The sequence below is a fragment of the Argiope bruennichi genome, chromosome 8 (assembly GCF_947563725.1).
Source record: "Argiope bruennichi chromosome 8, qqArgBrue1.1, whole genome shotgun sequence".
Taxonomy (NCBI): domain Eukaryota; kingdom Metazoa; phylum Arthropoda; class Arachnida; order Araneae; family Araneidae; genus Argiope; species Argiope bruennichi.
In genome coordinates, this window is record NC_079158.1 from 30,547,851 (window position 1) to 30,570,375 (window position 22,525).

Below are 22,525 nucleotides of genomic sequence, written 5' to 3' on the forward strand. Positions count from 1 at the left end.
TTGATACTCCAGTTTATTTTCATTTTCAGCCGCCATCTCGTGGGAGGCGCTCAATATACTACTTCTAGTGTCTGCAAATATTCCAATTGCTTCTTAATTGAAAGATTAGAGTTGAATTTGTTCACATTTAACTTCACGAAATTGAAAAGAAACAAGATGCTTCATTCATAACTTATCATGTGTCGTTTTCTCAATATCAGCTTTTTACTTTTGGAAACGTTTACTCCAGACATTCTGGATAATTCGAAATGATATTGAGATTCAAGGCGAACAAAAACAACAACAACAGGCAATATAATAAAAAAAAAAAAAACATTATATTTGCACAGATCTAAATATACATAACACAGATAAAGGTACATTTTATTTCGTAGTACAGTATCGACAGAGCATATTCTGAATTAATAATCTCTACAATAAAACAAATTGTCTCATCCTTTGACAAAACATCTTCGATTGTTATTCACTTACCAAAAATATTCATAACAGCCAAATTATGATAGTCATTTTTGTAATATCCAAAAAACATTTTTAATACTGTGTAAAGCCAAACGTTGGCAATATCTTTCACGATTTATTTGTTTTTATTTTCTATTTTATGAAGATCGCATTTATTCAACCACGTGATGAAAACAAGCAAACACATTGAAAAGGAAACACTCAAAGAAATTAGAGATTGAAATCCAGTTTGCTATAACTTAAATGTATGACCTACTTTTAAAATATTCTTTCTCAAAAGGCTTTGAGCAGCACTTGCAAGCCTTCTAGTATCCAACATCATAAAATGCTCAAAATATTTCAATTTAAAAAGTTTCAAAAATTTCATAAAGGAATCACGAGTGAGTTATACTAGCCTTTTGTTAAAGTTACCATTTAACTGAATTATTAGAACGATTAGAAACCCGATTAGAGAAAAATTCTTCACGAAATAGAAAGTCCACAGGGTAGAGAAGATATTTACAAGCTGAAAAAGGAATATATGAATTTGTACACATGATCTTCTCCCAGCTTTTGAATTGTAATGAGTGATGTTTCATTTGTTAATAATTGGATAATGTTTTTTAAGAAGAATAATTACAAAAATTCAGATATGATGAAAATCAATTATTTGCAACATATTAGATTTCGCCACAATGTTGCCTTGAAAAATGTCGAAACTAGACACCAGCAAAAAGAATTCCGAAAATCTCGAAATCCCTCTGATAATTCATATATCATTGAAGATTTAAAAACCGAATTCTGTTCTAGAATTCGTAAGTGATAAGCTAGACCTTGGTTGTTCATTACAGGATTTTCCTTGGTATTTATAAAAGTATTCGACAGCAATGTCCTTGTTTTGTGCTTTTCGTCTGCAGCTGGCTGTTTACCTCATTGTAAGAAAGATATAGCACTGTTTCTGGATAATTCACTGATCTACCGTTGCGCAAACAGTTCATCAGATCCTTCATTCCATCAGACAGATACAAAACACAAAACTGAATTGCGTATTGAAAGATCGTGGCAATGGCCAATACTTCTATCTTTGCCCATCAGAACACTCTCTCTTCTTGTCCGTCTGTGTGACTGGACACACTGCTGAGACTGGATGCCGGTGAACTGGCGTCCGACATTTCATCCACGGCCTGGGGTTCAGCCTTGATGGAGCCAGGCCTGACAGTAGTCTCTTCTTGGACTTCTTCTTGCGGTTCGTTTTTCTTCTGGTACTCAAGAATAGAAGTGAGGAGCTTGATGTACCGGATGGCGAGGCGTAGAATTTCGTTCTTGGAGAGCTTCTTGTCAGGGGGATGAGTAGGAACAAGGCGACGCAAGTCGGCGAAGGCACCGTTCACGTTCTGCTGCCTCCATCGTTCGCGGCTGTTGGTGAACATTCTGCGCACCAACTTGCGGGGCGGCACCCCTCCGCTACGGCTGTGCGGGCTGAAGTCACTGCCGTCCAAGGGAGACCGATGGCGGCGACGGGTAGGGCGGCTCCTAGTAATAAAAAAGGAAGTTATGAAACAAACAAAAAAATGTATTGAATTTCGAAGGGTTTTTTTTTTTTTTTTTTCAATTGTAGCTTCAAAATTTTAGCAATCTAAGAATTTTTCCATTGATAAATGTTTCGCGATAATGAAGAAATATAAATATTGGATACAAATTTAAAAAAATATCACAAAATTTTGATTCGATATGTTATTTGAAGAAAATAAAAGTTGGTCGAAGCGTTAAGCATATAAGTGAAATATGATTTAACTAATTATTTCATAGTAAAACAAACTTTAATACTTAGTCAAAGTATAAAAGGACAAGCATGAGATATAATAACACATTGATTCTTTAAGTTAAACAATTTAATTTCTTAAGTTAAGTACGGAATATTTTATATTTTAAATTGAAATAAATGCTAATTTTTCATACTAAAAGCAAATGATGCTTTAGGTTAAAATTGAGCTTATAGTTGAAAGCATTTTGTTTTATTAGTTAGTTAGTTGTCGTGTGACTATTTTAAGCCATTTTTTTTTTTTTTTTTTTTTTGCACAGTAGCTTCTGAGGGTAAAGACCATTAAGCACCCGAGGGCAGAAGTCTGACTTCTAGATCATATGAAGATGAAACACGCACACACTCGCTTGCACAACCCCTTTTTACAGGGGGGCTCATTCACACACCTCACGGATAGATCACAAGGTAGAGAACAACAATGCTCGAACCAGGACTCGAACCCGGGACGCCTAGATCACGGGGAAGACGCGATACCCCTAGGCCAGTACGCCGGCATTTTGTTTTATTGAAGTTCAGTTTTAAAATTTAATTTTTATTTCACAATAAATGATAAATTCAATAAAACTGTTTAATTATTCATTAATCATTAAATAACATAGTTAGTGAGGTTTAATTATATTATTTTTAAATACCTTGTTTCTTAGAAAATGAAAAATTTTCCTGATATTTAATAACTGAAAGAAAAATCAAATTGTTTCGATATATTTTATATTTCTTAAACCCTTTTCTTGGCTGCGACGTCATTTGGCATCGCCAGAGTAAAGTGTTTACCTTTGAATTTTTGCTTTTAATTCTGGTTGGAAAGGTTACATAGAAGCATTCTCTACATACAAAAGAATACTAAATGAATCATTTTATTTAATTAATCAGCTAAGAAAATATTAATCCGTAATAAATAAAAATTTTAGAAATGTAATATTATTTTGAACTGCAAAGAATTAATTCAATCAACTGTGTTAGATTTTTTTATATAAATGTATTATTCTGTTTAATCCTAAAAAAGTCTTTTATTAGAATTTCTATCCAAAAAAAAAAAAAAAAATGTTCTTGACTGATCTTAAAGAAGTAGTTTTCTGAAATCTGAATTTTTTAAAAACTTTTAATTGCATTTTTTATGAAATGATGATGCATTACATAAATGAAAAAGAAATTTAAAAATCCAAGTTATTTGCTTAAACTTCCGCTAATACTATATGGATATTAATCAATTTTCCATTGTCGGTTTTGATTCCGAGAACAAAGCTTTATTTTTTTATCTAAGGATTAGCATTTTCCATTTCTTTAAATATTTTTTAATTCTTTTTTTCATAAATACAATGAAGTTACGAACCACTTTGATGCAAAATGGGGAAAAAAATTCTTTTTCTTCACGCATTCTTGAAAAATTATTTCATAAAATATTTAGTTTCGTAAAAAAATAAAATAAAATAAAGTAAATAAGATATCGACTTCTAATTTAAAATGTTAATGTTTTTTTAAAATTTTAATCGTCTGTTTTTATTTTATTTTCATATTTTAATTTGAATTATTTAGTATCTTTCCAACTTGTACGTGTATAAGTAAAATAACTAAAGCAAAAAAAAATATTTTAGCAAAGCATACTTAAAAAAGCATTTTTTAAAATTTGCTAAAATAAAAAAAATTCTTCGGAAATAAAACTTACATAATTGGAAAGATTATTATTATTATTATTATTTGAATTTTAAAGTAGTACAAAAATGATTTTGCTGCAATAATATGCACCAAAGTTATCAAGAGAACTGAAATTTGGATTAATTTTTAACTAAGGATCTGTTAAAAATTCAAAGCTCCTCTTTCCAAGAATTAGTCTAAAAGAACCCACTGCTCAAGAAGTAACAATGTTTTCGAATTTGATAGTCCGATTCGAACTATAATTGAAGTCAAATCGTTCGTGTTTAAATTTTTTTCATTATGCATGCAGCATTTCGGCGACATTTGAGCATTCTAGAAACATTATCATATTGAAATAACTTGGCGAAAATATTTAATGCAATTATATAATAAATGTTAATATTAATGCTTCTAAGTATGTTTTATCTTAAGCTGAACTTTTGACATAGCTTCCTTCTTCCGGTAAGTTGCGTAGTAGATTCTAAATTTAAATTGGTATGACGCATTGTACGTGTACGACATACGCAAACTCCTTCCAGTGTTGCTACTTCTTAGATAAGTTAATAATATAAATTATAAATGGACACAGTTATTCAACTAACAGGAATAGTCATCCGTAATTTTTACGTTCACTCTCCAACAAAGCTGTTTATTTATCATCATCAAAGCGCGATTAAATACAAGAAACTTTATTCTTCGTCTTGTAAATTACATAGATATTAATTTACATTAATTATTTACTTCTTTAGTTTTTAACAATGGAAGGAAATAACACGATTAAATACTTGATGAAACAATAAAAAAAGGTTTGAATTTCAGAGCAAAATGTAATCAATTGCTGAAAATTAAACAAAAAAAAATGTTTTTAATGCCAAAATTCAAGAAGCATTTTACCAATTTTTAAATTATTATTACAAAAAAAGACAATTTTTTCAAATTTCGAAATGGTGTAAAATTAATTCTTGTATACAATAGTATTTTCTGAAACTGCCTTGGAAAAACAACAAAATTCGGCTTAATTTTTAAATTAATTATAATCTATACTTATAAAACATTGTTAATTAATCGATCTGTTCATGATGAATCTGAGAAAATTTTGTTGAGAAATTCTTGAGATATTACATAAATTAAGAAAGATATTTTTTATTGCCCATAAAGTTTAAACGCTCAATGATTCTGTTATCAGTAATCATATTACAAAAAAAAAATGCTTTGTTTCAGTAAAAAATATTATTATATTAATTGCAGATTAATCCTTTCCACTTTAATTGAAAGCATAAATTCTACGGGAGCTAACAAAAAATTAGAGAGGTACATATTACGTTATGACTGAAGGCCTTTACAATATTATGAGTGAATTATATGACTATCAAAATTTGAAGTTTTAAAATATTTTGATGAAGAATCTATTAAAGTAGGAATTGCTTAAAATATTTAATTATTAAAATGTAAACGAACATTAAGATTGGCGAACCGGCTGGTCGCCAAAGGCGGCTAGTACTAAATAAACTTCTCAGATCCTTAAAGTATACATGTGCGGAATGTGATAGCTGTAGAGTCAAACAGCTGACCTTTAGAAAGCTAACACACACACACATTCATCTTCATTATCAATAGCGATTATAAATTGCAAAAAATAAATTTTTTTACAATCATTGATCAACGATTCTCTTCTGTGCTCCTTTCATAGCTTGGTTTTTTTAAATACAACTTTATAGAAAAGTTTTTATGACAATTATTAGTTTCAAATGTCAGCTGTCAAAGATCTACAATTTAGATTTTATTTCCAAGTCGACCACTTATTCGAAATAACACTGCAAGAAATTGAAATCTCGTATACTTTCTCGTTATATAGTACTCGTCGTATCGTTTACTTTCTCGTATATGTAATAGAGAGAAAGTATAGTAATCGTCAAAAAATTTGAACTCTAGATTTTGACGAAAGTCCGCACTTTAGACTTCCCTCAGTTCGGAAAACACATTTTTGAAAAGTGTCCGTCTGTTTGTGACAAAGATAACTCTAAAACGCTTTGGGGTAGACGGTTGGAATTTGATATAAAGTCTTCATTCCAAATGTACAGATTTTTATTAAATTTTCAGTAAAATCTGTTCAGAGGAAGACCGTCTGCCCGGCTATTCGAATATAAGTTAACACCATAGTTACAAAACGAAGAGAGCTAGATAGTTAAGATTCGATACACAGACTTAATATATAAAGTGTAAACACTTGCCAAATTTTAAGCCAAAACCAACAACGAGTTAACTGTCTTTCGGTCTATATTTTCAAAAACATGCACGACAATTCAAAAACGCGATGACTTAATAAAATAAGACTTGACTTGATAAATCAAATAAGGTATAAAGTTTGAGACTAGAAGTTCAGTTTTGAGTCCAATCTTTGTTTTAATCGATTGAGGAAAAACGTGTCTAAATGCCAAATGCCAATCTAAGTCTAAATGCCAATTTTTTTTATACTATTCATGACTTGTCAGGGATTAATAGCCAAAAATCTCACCAAATAAGACACAACTGATTCAGTAAAAATACTAAATTCACGCCAATGGTTAATATTTCGTAACTACTGTACGCCAATACTCTGGAAGGCGTTTTCTGGGATGACAAGTTTATTAGAGAGTATGCGAGAAAGTTTGAGGGAGATCACTCCGGCTGGTTCAATGATATTTTTGTAGAGAAAACAGAAAGTCACTCACCTGGCAGTGGAGGCTGAGGGGAGAGTTTGCTGCAACCTGTATCCCTCCCACAGGCTGGCGTGGGCGGCCTCTTCAGCGGGGGAGTAGAAGACCTCGTCCTGCGAGGGCGGGGTGGTGCTGTCCGAATAACACTCGTAGTCCTCCGAGTCCGTCAGAGAGGCTGGGGGAGACTCAGGGTGACTGCCGGATTCCATCGGACGACAGCCTGTGAAAACAAAGTAGTTAGAACTGCTGGACGAAGAGACTCAGGAGTCAGTATTAATTTGACAGTGAGGGGGAAAATTACACGATGTATCATTACGCCGGTTAAATAGTTCTAAATTTCACCTAATTCTCTTAAAAGTCACTGATATATTGGAACAAACTTCTGTATAAACACTAGTATTTAATATTCTTTATAAACACAATATTGGAACAACACTTGTATTTAATATTCTATGTAATGAAATTTTATATTTAAAATAAAAGTAACTTAATTTCTAGAAATTTATTTATTTATCTATTTTTTCTATTGCTCAGAAATGAGTAGAAATGCTCATGGTGTTTTTCACTTGTGATTCAGCATGTCACATATTATCAACTGATAAATATTATCAAATACTTCACTTTCTGCTGAATCTTAATTATTTTTCCAGTGCTTTATGCTAATTTAGTAAGATATATAAAGTAGTCTGACCCAAAAGCAATACTGGTACTGAACATACCGCAAAATAGATCCTTCTCGCCAACAACACAGTATAAGTACACAGTACTATAGGCAGAGAGGTACAACAAGTTATTAAGAAAAATCTATAAATCTTTGTTCTTTTGTAAGAATGTTAAAATATGTAGCTAACTTTCGAGCATTTTTTTAATTTATAAAACTTTAATAAAACAAACATATTTTTAATTACAGTGGGGAATAATGCTAAGAATTTTAGAGAAATTTCCGTAGAAATCTTATTAACTGTGAAATTATAAGCATTAACATTTGAAATTGTAAGCATTAGCTAAATTTTATTGAATATTTGTAGTTACGCCAAAAATCCACTAGCAAATTCTAATGAATATATTACTAATATCACCATATATAATTAATATATTTAGGTGTGCTATGAACTAGAATATTTCCAGTAACTCTGAAAGTTTTAAAAATATTTCCAACTTTGTAAGAAAATTCAAAATTTTTTCACTCAAAGATTGATCAAATGAATAAATATGAAAATAAAAGTTGTTTCCAGTTCATAACATAGCTGGAACGAAGCAAAATATTTTGACAGAATTTCATTTCAATACCTTAAAAGCATTTATCAAAGGATTGTTTACCACAAAAGAAAAATAATGAAAAACATAATTTTCAAAAAATGCATTTAACGATTGTAATATTGCTTAAAAAAATTCTGTTATCACTTAAGATTTTTAAAACTCGCTTAAAGTGCAGGTCAGACTCTCTTTTCGTTGATTTTAACCTTATTTTATTTTCTGTTAGTTTTATATATTATTTTTATTTTATTATATATATTTATATAATAAGATATAATATATTTATATTTATTTAGATATACATATTTATATTTTATTATACAGGGTGTTCCAAAAAAATGTATACACACTTTAAATAATTGTAAATTTGGGGGTTATTATAATTCGAATAATTTTCAACATGTAAAAGATTCTACAAATATCATTCTATTGTCTTGTTATCGCATGTTCTCAAAATGATGTCCGTTCTGCTCCAGACACTGCTGACAACACGAAGCGATGGAATAACACACATGATGGAACAATTCCCTTGGGATATTCGTACATTCATGTTCAATGGTTGCCCTCAATTGAACAACTGTTGCAGGTTTATGGACGTCCTGAACAGTTCCATCAGCTTCAAACTTATCTCTAATTCGAATGATGGTAACTCGTGTAGGTGGTTCTTTGTTAAACTCCCTCTTAAATTGTCTTTGCATTTCTACTGCATTTTCATACTTCCACTAGCATTTTAGAATAAATTTCCTTTCTTCAAATTCAAGTCTGTCTGCCATCACTCGGTTCAATGGGTTCAGTCAGTAAAGAAAGAAGAAATAACTTAGTTATCAGCTGCTAAAATGTGTATACATTTTTTTGGGACACCCTGTATTGTGGTGGACCATGATTAACGGTTCTATATCTAAATCCACTTTTTGTGAATTTCTATGTAGTTTTTAAACGTCAGTGGATTGATCGATATCTTCTAAGTACTTGAGAATGGATTGTTTATTTTTACATCATTAATTAGACAATAACGCTACAAAATGTGTTCCTTAACTTTTTTTGCTAAACTAGAACTTCTTTAGGCAAAATAATTCATTATAGGCTGTTAAAATTTTCATTATTGATCTGTAAGTTCATGTAGTAATGCCTCAGAAAATGTTTATTGCAAAGTGTGAATAACTGGATTTTATTTGTTTTTATAGCTAAATCGGAAAGATCTTTTTTAAAAAAATTGTTTTTAGATTATGTTACACTATTTACACCAAATATCTTACCTTGACATATGAAGTTTGAACTGCTATTATAGTAAATTGCTCGTTTTCTAGACTTCCGAAATGTTTTTATGGATAATAACCGTATGATAAATTTATAATTTGTCTATAAGATCATTGTGAATTTTAACTTTTTCTTTTCCTTATTTTATTTCATAAGAAATGAGTCTACTCTTATCTTTTTGCAAAAGTCCTATTATACATTTTCATTTTAAGACTATGATTTTCTTGCAAATACCTATCATAATCATAAGAGCTTTAGAATCATAATTTCCATAATGTGCATTGCAATACAATTCTCGCACTAACATAGAAATTCTAAATATTTCCATACATTTTCAACGGCTCTTTGCAGTTTGACGACAAAGGTTTGTCAGCAATATTCATTTCACGTATTTTACATAATTCCACCATTGCTTTTCTATCTAAAATTTTTAAAATGTTGATGAAAATAACTGAAACACAGCCATGTAATGTCATACGACTTCTCTATTTTAAACTCAAACATAAATTGCGAAAAACATTTCCTAGAAATAAATAAAATAATAAAAAATAAATGAAAGATAAACAGATCTATATTTTTAAGCAATATACTTCTCGAGAATAAGAAAATGGTTGTTCGAATTGATTGTTTGTAATTTCATAATTTTTTAAATTCTCCCTTCTGATTGCAAGTTTCCCTTCTGACTATTATTTATACTATAACTATGGTTCTAGCAATTGTAAGGCCGCGGTGGCATAATAGTAAGGTGTCGGGTTCGGAACCGGAGGGTTTCAGATTCGAGAACCGATTCCACCGAAAAACCGTCATCTAAGTAGGACCAAACGTCCTTCCCACTAGTGTGGTGTGGAAGTTTGGAGGGGAAGTGCCAGCTGAGGTGTCGTCCTCCTCATCTGACAGCGGTTCAAAATTATGAGGTCCAACCCAAAACAGCCCTAGCGGGACGTTAATATAACTGAACCCGTTAAAACGGGACGTTAATATAACTGAACTAATCTAGTAATGGTAAAAATAAAAGAAAAGCCTTTTTGGATAGTTAAATATATGGTCGATAAAAGAACAAATTAAAAAGATTTCGAAAAGTTTCAGCAGAACGAGGATTTTTGGTTAGACACATACTTTATACATATGCCATACACATACCATATCTTGACACTCCATATTTGTATTTAAGTTCTGTATTAGATTTAGGGATTGGGATTCTAGGGATTAGTTCTAGGGTTTTGTATTAGTTCTAGGAATTCCTTCTTTTCTCTAATTTCCCAAACCAGATATTTTTTATTCGTTATAATTCAATTAATCTCATTATAAGTAGCTTTATAACAAGTAAATTTTGAAAAAAACCCCATTTAGTTGCATATCATTTTAAAGAGAAACCTCGGCATCTGTCAATAATTTTTTTAATTTAATAATAATTTTATAACAAAATATTTTAAAAATAAAGCTCATCAACATAATCTAAATACAATTTTATTATAGTACCGGACATTTTTTTAAAAAAAATCACAATGTAATATATTATTTTAGAATTATAAAACAATAATGTGTAATAACAGCTTGAGAAAGATATTTAATTAGAATATTTAAATTCTAAAAAATGTTCCAAAATTTAAGCATTAGAAACTGAATAACACCTGTTGCATGAGCCTTGTAAATTAAATGAAAACACAAAACTAAATTACTTTCAAGTAATCACAAAATAAATTTCGAGACCCCGGAACTCTCCAAAATTTTGGAACCTCTATTATTTGAGTAAACACTCAATTACAGTGTGTATACAGAATTAATATTCTCAGATCTCAAATAAGTGTTCATTATATTTAGGAAATAAGTACAGAAAATCTAACAGCTGAGCGTCCGTTAGGGATATGTCTGGTTAGAATGTCTTTAAGGATCGTCCTAAATATTTTACAATCTAGCTGACAGTTTTATTTCTGTAGGTGGGTTTACATTAAACTGGTTATAAGATTCCAGTAAGACCAAGCATGCGCAGAAATTGTATACAGCAGCAAGTATTTGTCCTGTCGAGACATGCATTTACTACTTTCTGCTTTTTCTACACATGCGTGATCTTATTAGAATCTTATAACTGGATTAATATAAATCCATACCTACTTTATCCTTCCCTCCAACCCAGCCAGCGTCCACTTCCATACCTGCAAAAGCTATTAGCAAAGCCGGATTAAGCTTTCTAAAGCCCTTTAGAAGCTCTAAACTTTTAAATATTCCTCGCTGCACTTTCAAAACCAAATATTACTTTTATCATTTTTAATTTAATTATTATATAAGTAGTTTAAAGTAAGAAATCTTGACAAAATGAAGTAACAAAATACTAAACTATGATTACTTTCTAAAATATTGATTTCCGTCTACCCCGTATAAAAATAATGCAAAACTGAAATTTAAAAGTAATTTTTAACAAAACAGTAAATAAATAAATAATAAAACGTTTCTTAACACAATCTAAATAATATTTAATAATAAAATCAAATATTGTTTTAAATTATAAAGCTCCACATTTGCTTAATATTATAAAATAATATGATATAAATGCAAATGTTTTTTAACTATGACTATTATGCTATTACAATAAGTTCTGAAATTAATTCAAACAGTACATGATTCTAACTTAAAGATCGGTTTCATAGTCTTAATAATTAAATAAAAGGTCAAAATGAATGAAGTTTCAAACTACCACAAAGAAATCTCGAGGACTCGCCCTCCCCCAAAGTTGTGGAGTCCCCAGGCAATTGCTTATTTCGACTATTTAATAATCCAGCACAGGAAATTAGCACAGTTTTCCCATATGTGGGGGTACATTAAACGGATTTGTTACAACTCTAAAAAATTCATCAAAATACAAAAATTTGCTATGAACAAAAATTATCCATAGAATTTATGAGCAGTCAAAAAGCAGACTTGAAATTAACTCCCAAGACTTTGCAGACCCAAGATCGCAGACACTTTCGGACGCATCAACGATAAAATGACGCCTTCAGTGACCAGTTTTACTGATATGGGGTCAGAAGGTTTTGACTTCTAGAGTTGTTCATTTGATAAGGTCAAAACAGAAGGATTACTGAAAAACGAAATTGGAGAAGATAACAAAACCACAACCCTTTCGTGCGGGAATGGGTGATTGTTTACGGAAGGGTAAGCTGGGGGCGTTATCGCTTGACCATGGGACATTGGATCCTTATGGAATAATAAGCATTTGCCACTGTTTTTGTTGATGAGCCGGAAATGTCAGTCAAAAGAGAAATAGAAACCTGTACTTAAGGACATATGGACACGAGTTGGAGACAAGTTGTGGTTGGCACGAAAGTAAATTGTATGCTGAAGCTTTAGTTATCTAGACATCTGTGTCGAAACAAATATAAGTAGCCATTTGACAGGGGAAACAAATATGTTTTTAAAAGAATGTTTAACTCTTCCGATAAGGATTTGAAACAACTTCATAGTGCAGTGGTACAATTATATTTCCTTAGACTAAATAGGATTTAAAATATTGATAAGAATTCTCATTTTAGGACTCTAGAGCTTTCTTTCAATTGTAAAGAATACAATTACAATATTTACTTTTTTCAGGACGAGCAGTCTTGAGATTCTCCAAAAAGCGATTCATTCCTACAATAATGTGTTTAAAGGGGAAGGAGGTAAGGCTGCTAGGATAGCTTCAAGACATCACTAGTTCAATAAAAGTCATATGTTTGAATATTAAAGATCATATTTTCGCTTCTCTTTTTTGAAAAGAAATAAGATTCTAACTTCAGGGAATAGGAAGAGTGACGCGTTTGAAGGCAAAAAGATTTGAGATGATTATCTTATAAAATAATCTGATGCAGATTTCGCTAAAATTTACATGCTAATTCAATTCACCATTTTCATCAGTTTGGAATAGCACTTTAAAATTGCATGAAAACTAGTTTCGAATTATCATTTACATCAAGAGATTGTTTTGTATAGTAAGGAAATAAATAGCTTTTTTTTTTACGAGAAATATTAAAACTTTTTATTACGCATCTGTATATTGGAATTGCACATAACAACAAAATGATTTGCAAATCAAAATATACATATTGTATATTGTCACGAATATTGATGAATAAAACTGCAGATCTTTTTTTAAATTCCCTGATTTTCAATTTAATCTTTTTTTAAAACTGCTAAGATAGAAACAGCATTTCGTATAATTTTATAGTTCTGTCTAATAACTTTCTATATTAATAACTCTATTTCAACTTTATATAAACCCAAGGTTAAAAGATTCATATTGTTGCTTATAGTATAAAAATTTCTAGTAAATATAAATATTATAAATAATTTTAAAGATAATACTGTATTCAATAAAGATATTAAAATAGGTATTACAAATAAAGATTTGAAATAATATAATATTAATTTTATCAATTAACCCTTTAAAAGGCCATTTTTTTCTAATCATGTTAAATCAAGATACTTTTAGGATTAAGATTGGCTTACGAAAAGTGACTCATTTTGCTTATTAGATATATTTATTTTAATTAATTAATTCATTTGGTTAATTAATAATTAAATAACAAATCAAGACACACCATTTTGTGTGAGATAAGGAACTGAAGGATCTAAGTTTCAGTCTTATTGAAAAATTTGTCAGAACGTCTGCCAACTTACATAATTTCATACAAAAATTGATGAGTTTGGTGGGAAGCATACTGCCCATGGCTCTAGAAAGGGTTAATTGGATTGGATTTGGATTATTCAATATGAATATTGAATAATCCAACACAGAAGTTCCGGCTAACTTATGCCCACATCAATTTTAGAGGATACATAAACTGGCTAATGAAGCTGTTTCACTTATTATAAACACATATTTTGATGCTGGGAATTTTTTTAAATTGAATTTTATGTGCATTTCATGAATTTAAAACAAATACAACGAAAATTTTTGCCCACCAGATTTAATGTGTCAGTAAGAGTCACATTAGTAGCATTACACATGGGGTGGTTATTTATATTGGGTTTAAGCGAGGCCGTGCGCGAAAAAGACAAGAGCGCTACCTAGAGCGCCAACTCGCTTGTGCGGGCCGAGCAAAACGAAATTGTTCGGCTGAAAATTAACGGACTTTTTCTCTTTATGTAAAGTATACATAATTTTTAAAATTCAATTGTGGACTAAAGAAAATTATAGGTTTTTGGAGGAAATCGCTAGAAAATTGTTCAGAAACACAGTTATTTTTTAAACATACAGAATAAAGAATTTTAATTTGAAATAATTTAATGAAATATTTCCTATATTATTTTTATTGCAGGTAATAATTTAAATTTGTCGAGATCCTTGAACTTAATGCTAATTTAGCTTTTTTTAATTTTAGTTAGCTTTAATCTTACATTTTTTGTAGAACCTGTGCCCCATTATTAAGAATGACCAGCTTAGAGCTTAAAATTTGAAAAGAAAACTGTCAATTTTTTTTTAGTAGGATAAACTTTAGCAAACGAAGGAAATAGACCTACTGGGGAACCCGCCTTCGCTTAATATTTCTGAAAAGGGGTAGTGCATCTGGAAACAGTACCCCCAGGGTGATGTGGAAAGCTGTTTCTAACAATTTAATTAGAAATTTATGTAAATAAAATTAAATAATTTATCGTTTTTGTGTATTTTTTCTCAAAACACTGGATTATCCATCATCAAAATTTCCTGCTTTGAACTAATCTTTTTAAAATTGATTTTTTAATGAAATATCAGTTTTTTGCATATGCTATTCTATGAATATGAAAAAAAAAATGTTTTTTGGTTTCTGGTACTTTTTCTCTAAACAATGGGTAATCTACTATCAAAATTCCTTTCTTGCAATTGAAATTTGTGTCAAAGCCTTTTTAAAAGTGTTTTATTTTACTTGTACTATTCTTTCAAATATTTATTTTAATTGATCGTCGATGTTAAAAATTCTTTCAGTAATAAGTAACTGCCAAAACCTTAGTACTTCTGTTGTGTTTCTGTAATTTGAAAGGAAACTTATGGATTTAAAGATACAAATCCCCTATTCATTTCAAAGGTCTTCTTAATCAACAAGAAAATAAATGTTTAGTTAAAGAGGTTTTATGAATTCTTAGTTTTTATCGGCTATTCATTCCGAGGTTAGTTTGAATCCGTAAAAAAAGATGGAAAAATTACTATCGAAAGACGAAATAGTTAGTTTCTGCATAGGAATAGGGTTTCCTACATCACCAACAGAGCTAAGCAAAGGCTTTCGACTGTGACGTCACGAATTCAACCTTTCGGCCTCCTGCATAGCTACTTCTGTTTATCTTTTTCGCGCACGGCCTCGGTTTAAGGTTTCCAAAAAAGTAAGCTTCCGTCCAGCCTTGGCATCTGGATTCTGTGAAAACTTATCGAATAACAACTTTCTAACCAGGTCATGAAGCGAACATGGTGAATCCTCAAGAGAAAGCTTCCAGCCTTTGTCAATCACTATAGTTCGTCTAAAAAAAATCACACCTACTTTACCCATATTAATGCTATGGGTTTAATGTATAGATGATAAATTTAAAAAAAAATCGTCCTGAATCACATTTGAAAAGCATTTTAGTTAATTGAAAAAAGAAATCGTAAATACTCTTTCTTTAATGAGCTTATTTAAAAATGGGAAAGAAGAAAATACTTATTTCAAGCTTATCAATAGCTTTCACGACATTATTCATTAACCTTAGCTTTGTATGCAATGGAAGAAAAGCGATCCTGTCATATCTGATTAAGGATTCCGAAAAGGCATTCTCTTTTTAACAAACATATTCTCTTTTGTTGGTCATTCTTTTCTCATCCAGTAGTAAATACTACTTAGCTCTGCCATCTCACTGATATAGAAAGCAAAGATATTCAACTTGTCCCCGAATAAGAAGTTTTTAAGTCCAATCCTTATTATGCATGAATGTTCGTGGAAATGTCATTTTCTCAAAGATCATGTTATGAAACCCTCCTTTCAATCATCACACTTTAATTCTCGGCTTTATCTGCTAGAGGAATATTTTCTTTTTTAAAATACTTCCTAATTTAATACATTGAAAGTTAAAAATTAGAGATGATAGACAAAAATATTATCTTCAGCCTTATATTTGATTTTAAAAAATTTTTTAATTCCAAGTATAAAATATTTGTCATCCTGTATAATTTTCGAAATGCACCGCAATGTGAATTCTTGAAACAATTTTTATTTATGTAAGAAACACTTCAGAAAATTTGGCTAACTCATTGTGAGCAATATCAGATTCACCCAGATGATTTCTATTATGCAATTAATGTACTTTTCTGAATCAAAGACTAAATTATCATATTAAATGATCAATTAAATCAGATTTATTTCTAAAAAAAACTTTCCAAGAATTGTTTTTAGCATGATAATGATTATAGTATATTACCAGTAAATTACAACATGCATTGATGAAAACATTGTTTAAAATACCCACAGGCAGACTGTTGGCATAGAGTTGACATATTCAAAAAATAGTTCTTTCTTTAGTAATAAATACTCACTAAAGATTCCCAAAATTTTAATTAGATTATTTTATTAAAAAAAATCTTTGGGAATTTTTAAGTTTTCCTCAATAATTTTGAAGCATGTTAACGCACCAAAACTATTGTTGCACCACTTTAAAATTCAAAAAATTAGATTATCAATTACATCAATTTTTCTTTTATTTAAATAAATTTTTCAAAATAGTTTAAAGTTCACTTTACAACTACATCTCATAATTTTAGTTACTGCATTATACACACAAGCATTGTGAAGATATTAAATACATATTTTGTGAGCACATCATGGTTTTTATAATTAAGAGAATATTTTTTTTAAATAATATAGGGATAGACGAATTAGCTAAAAACATTACCATTCTACAATGCTTCCGATGAGAAGTTCGAATTTTCTTTAATTTTTTAAAATAAATGTTTATGCTATACACTCAATTAAAACCATGTTCGGAGAAATCAGGTTATAGAAAAGAAGTCAATTAAAAGTACGATTTTGAAGGGAATTAGTAAAAGGTTTTAAATGAAATTTAAACATTTTATTTCGAAATAGAAATAAAAATTAACTTTTAAAAAGAAAGTCTTTTCTCTTAAGCATATCACTACCGCTCATAAAAGTTTCTTCTTTGAAATCGTGTCAAATACATCTAAATATTAACCAAATAAATAAAATATTTTCCAAACTGAAAATGGATGTTCTAGATCAAATCTCTTGAGAAATTTCGAGAGTTTCACTATTCCTAACTATTATTTTTTTAGTTAACACACTAAATTAACTAATTAATTTTAACAAAGCAAAAAAAATTCTGCTTGACATTTTTTTTTATTGTAAGGGTTTAATTTTTCATAATTTTCAAAATTCCCCACTACCCACTAAAAGAAAAATCGCTTTTTGAAAGTGGATCATTTTCTAATAAATTTTCATTCTAATTGCGCAATTTTTTGAAAGTATATTTTCAACACCTTTTCGAATAAGAATAATTCCGAGCTCACCTCTCAGTCTCGCCTCCGTCTTTTGTAATCCGAATTCAACCGAATCGTCAGATGCGTAACCATCTCGAATGGTAGTTGAACTGTCATAAACCAGCTTCATCGCCAAGTGAGTCGGATCGCTGATGCCGGACGCACGGTGCAAAATGCAGTGAAGGGGCGGTGCTCTCCGAAGATGACGCCTCCCGTCCAATCCGCAACAAGGATCCGCCTCCTACCGATTCATGACCCAATCCTTCACCATCGAATAAACTGTCATTGCTATGGCATCTAAAGCTGAGGAATTGTTAAGGGGGAAAAATTGAATAAATGTGCTTTATATATGAAGGATAAAGAAAAGACATCAAATTTTACTATCTTGCGTTTATACTTTGATTTCATGTTCACATTCTGTTTATTTTCTCGTATAAAAAATTTCAAAAAGAATGCATTCCATACATCAAAAAATTCGGCGATGAGGTTTTGATCAATGTATAGCTTATATTCAATGAAAGTTGAATTAGGAGCAATTCAATTCTAAGAACCATTTTACAATAAATTCACAGTATTTACTGTTTTCTGCGCTTCATGTTAATTAAATTTAATTTCATGGATTATTAGTTTCTGTGTCTAACGTCTTTAACTTAAAAGGCCTGAAATTAAACACGATCAAAGAATCTCATCAAAAATTAGCGAGAAAATTCTATCAAAAAGTAGATGCAAGTACGAATATATTCGTACGGGAAATCCCAGCCCACAACTCACGAAGTACAGAAACAAAAGACGGCTACGAATCATCCTTTTTAGGTAAACAAACATCTAATCCCTGACCCCACCACCCACCCCATGCATCCCATAGAATAATTGAAAGTGAAGAACGAATAAATGGCAAATAAATATTGGGATTTTCATTAAAACGAACAGGTTCAATTCATCCTTTTCTTTTTTCTTCTTTTCTCGTCTTCTCGTTTTCATATTCTTATATTGTAATGATAAAATTAAAATGCGTATCAAATATTTTTCTTTAGAATAACCATTGAACAATATTTATATGGGCGAAATTTAGCATGTGATTTCATCATCAGAATCTGAAGTTTGTACATGAAATTTTATATCAATTCCGCCAAACGAGTGATTGTTTTCTGCCATTTTTCTTATTTGGGCACATTTGAATGAGATAACTTAAAAGCGCAATACGCGAGGCAAATGAATATTATTTAAATGGTTTTTACACCAAAATTGTTGACCAATACATTTTGAAACCCAATAGTTCAAATGGGAGCGGTCCAAAAAGAATACTAGGTTCCCTTTACTATATGACGATGCAAAACACAAAATACGCTATGATAGAAAAAAGGAGAAACAACACACTGTTGTTATGTTTTCAAGTACTTACTGCTTAATTTAAGCGAATAGAATTAACTTTCAATTAAAATAATGAAAGAAATGGTTTTTAGAAATACAAACTTATTTGCAAATAATTTGCTTTCGTTAAGGTATTTTTTCTTCCTTTAAGGTTCTTTATATCTAACTTATTCTATCTATATCACCCCCCCTCCAGTATAAAACTGCATAATTAATTACAATACATTTTTTTTAAAATTTTGAATAGTACTTTTTATATTAAATTACAGTGGAAACTGAACATTGCTTTTTTATTGCACCTTTTATCTACATTCTTTTAATGTAATTAAAATGATTTGTAAAACTCTAAATAAGTAGTTTTTTTTCCACTGTCAATAGATTTTTGCTCTGAAAATCTATCTATACTTTGGTGAACTATCAATTCTTATACTGATTTAGAAATTTCTAATTTATTTAGAACTAAAAATCTAGAAATTACTTAACCCTTTAAAGGGCCATTTTTTTTTTGTTATATTATGTTAAAATATTTTTAGGCTTGAAATTAGAATAAGAAAATGGATTTATTTCACTTATTAGCTAAATTTAATTTGATTAATTAATTAATTTGGTTAAATAATAATTCAGTAAGAAATCAAGACACATTATTTTGTCTGAGATAAAAAACTGAAGCATCTAAGTTTCTGACTTACTAAAAAAAATTTGTCAGAACTTATGCCAACCTACATAATTTCATACAAAGATTGATAAATTTGGTGGGAAGCATACTTCCCACGGACCTAGAAAAGGTTAAACCAGAAGTGATGCAGATTGATTAAGTTGGCAATGCATTTCATTTTTAAACGAAAAGAAATCAAAAATTACTTTAAAATCTCACTTAAACTGGACATCTTTCAAATATCTTTAAAATTATTTCAGTCTACAGTTTTTGCCCCATTTAAAAATAATCAAAATTCTACGCTTATGTATTAATTTTGAAAAGAAAGCAGATGCAACTTCTAGAATTTTCTTTAGCTGAAATTCTTTTTTTACGTAATGTTTTCAATAAATGTTCCTGCCTTTTTACTTATTTAATTAATCTTTTTTCAGGCTATTAAATTTTGTACCACGTGCATTTTATCATTCTCAAGATAAGGAAATGAGCGTAGACGTTTAGCTATTTTTTTTAAAGTGGCAATATTTATGTTCGATTATTATTATTATTTGATATCACAAACTCCATTTCCAAAACAGCATCATGTTCTCGTATAATAAAAAGGAAGACGATTTTAGTATAAATATGCTTTTTATAGTTATATTCCATTCGCCAGCCAAATACTTTTATAAAGGATAAATTATGATGGAAATTGTTTTATTCGAGCTTTACATTGAATTTTTTTCTTTTTTATTTAATGTATGCTGTTTGCAATATTCTAGCTCATTCACTAAACAGCCTTGACATTTATAGAAAAATGAAACGTTATACTGGCTCAACATTATTAAAAGTGAACGATCTGAAGTGCACTATTTATTAAAAATGGGAGTTAAAACCAGAACTTGCTTTCAAGCTATAAAAATGAAAGGACAGCATTGCCCTTCACACCGGACTCTTTCAGTTGAATGTAACCTGGTATCATAAATAAAAAACAGTTAATTAAATGAAGGGATGCATTAGAAAAAAGAATACCATATCAAAATAATTTCAAATTATTTTTCCTGTGACAGGAAATAAATTTCAGTAATATGCTTTAGATTATCGTCCAATAGAATTAAATCACTTAAAGTCACAAACGTCAAAGATAGCCATAGATAGGTTACAAATAGATTATTATCAAAAAGATAATTTCTTAATTTTAGAATGGAATAAAATAATACCTTTAATGCTAAAATATCTTTTTAAAATATCACAAGTTTAATGCTAAAATATCTTTTTAAAATATCACCAGTTTAATGCCAAAATATCTTTCAGTCCCGCAAACGCCAATATTTCATTAGTTTTTGGAAATTAAATATTTAAAAAGAATCTTTCCAACGCCATCATCACGTTTTAAAACATGTTTTTGCCAAATTTGAAGTTCTATGTCCAACAATCTAATCTCAAGAGTACCTTATATATATTTAAAAAAATTAATAATAAAAATATTTCAAAAACTATCACTTGAATTACCCGCCTGCATTCCAAATGAAGCGATGGTATGGATAGGTAGTATATAAAATCCACTACGCCATGCATATCCTGATATGTTTTCGCACAGTCGATTGATTTTGGAATAGCACTACTCCAGTGGTACTGATGTGGAGTATTCTTTATATTTGACTTAGAAAATTACTTGATCGAAACTGACTTTAGTTTCTATCTTTGTCCTTTCAATTACAAGTTTAATTTTTCATTAATGGGCATATCGATTGAACATACAGATACAATAGTATATGCAATTTCTTTAGAATATGCAACGATATTAATTCTGTAGTTAAATTACAATTTTTAATATATATATATATATATATATATATATATATATTTCTTTGCTTAAATATTTGTTATAAACGGTGTTCAGTCGCGACTGCATCATCTACATACAGGGCCGCCGCGTAGGGGGGGGGCAAAATTGTTCACCGCACAAGGGCGCCTGGGCCACGAGGGCGCCAAAATTTATAGTACTTATAGTTTTTTTTATTTAATGTTACTTAAATAATAGTTGTTAATTATACGCTAGAAATTTTGCATGTTTTGTATTTTCTAAGCAATAAAATTAGATTTAATTTTTATTTTAATTTAGTTTTACTTTTATTTTCGTTCCTGCGGGTTGTTTTCGTTTGTGTAAAATAAAATTTGATTGCTGATACGAACAATAAAAACACGTTCCGTGTAGAGTTAATGCTACCACACGGAACGTGTTAAAAATATAAGAATTTGTAACATGTAACAACAGGAATTGGGAATGTTTTGTATCGGAATATATTTATTCTTTATGTGCTGTGAAGCTGTTGCGGCTGAACGTCGTTGTTTAGTTTGCTTTTTTTTTCGTAATGATGGTGGCGGTGGCGGCGGCGGCACCTTGTGAGTGTGCCCGTGAATTAACAGAAAATACTCTTACCTTTGCGATGTTTTACCAAAGAGGATATGCCACCTATTGATATTTTAAATGAAAACAATCTTACCGATACATTTCCAAATATTGGAATAGCTTTACGGATTTCTTTAACCCTTCCAGCTTCGGTGGCTACTGGAGAACAAAGTTTTTCAAAACTTAAAATTATAAAAAAAACTACATGCGATCTACCATGGCGCAGAAGAGCTTACCGGACTTGTCAATAATATCCATAGAGAGCGAAATTTTGGATAAATTAAATATAAAGGAATTGATACGAGCATTTGTAGCTGCTAAAGCTAGGAGAATCCATATTTAAATATATTTTCTAATTCTTATATTTTACTTAAAAAATGTTTTATCCTTATCTTGTTTTTAAAATTTATGAAGTAATAAAAAACAATAAGATAATTTAAGTAATAATAAAAAACAATAAACAATAAGACAAACGTGTTTTAACATTATAATTTTAAAGCTTTTCAGTTCGAAAGTCAAATTTTGAATACTATAAAGGATT

At 30.0% G+C, this 22,525-nt stretch overlaps 1 protein-coding gene across 1 annotated transcript; it reads right to left on the reverse strand.

Moving 5' to 3' along the window:
• Positions 1-303: 303 nt before the first annotated feature.
• On the reverse strand, positions 304-17,722 carry LOC129981805 (T-cell acute lymphocytic leukemia protein 1 homolog). Its single transcript, XM_056092821.1, has 3 exons — positions 17,600-17,722; positions 6,604-6,808; positions 304-1,971 (listed from the first exon to the last, which is right to left on the reverse strand). The coding sequence occupies exons 1-3, from the start codon at positions 17,697-17,699 to the stop codon at positions 1,530-1,532; spliced, it is 747 nt and encodes a 248-aa protein (XP_055948796.1). The 5' UTR covers positions 17,700-17,722; the 3' UTR covers positions 304-1,529.
• Positions 17,723-22,525: the final 4,803 nt, after the last annotated feature.

What these genes read in the sequence shown, in the direction of transcription:
- LOC129981805 (XM_056092821.1), bottom strand. Translation starts at nt 17,699, where the DNA reads ATGAAGCTGGTTTATGACAGTTCAACTACCATTCGAGATGGTTACGCA. An exon ending in GACGGAGGCGAGACTGAGAG is followed by an intron (nt 6,809 to 17,599) that starts GTGAGCTCGGAA and finishes TTGTTTTCACAG; the next exon opens with GCTGTCGTCCGATGGAATCC. An exon ending in CCCTCAGCCTCCACTGCCAG is followed by an intron (nt 1,972 to 6,603) that starts GTGAGTGACTTT and finishes TTTTATTACTAG; the next exon opens with GAGCCGCCCTACCCGTCGCC.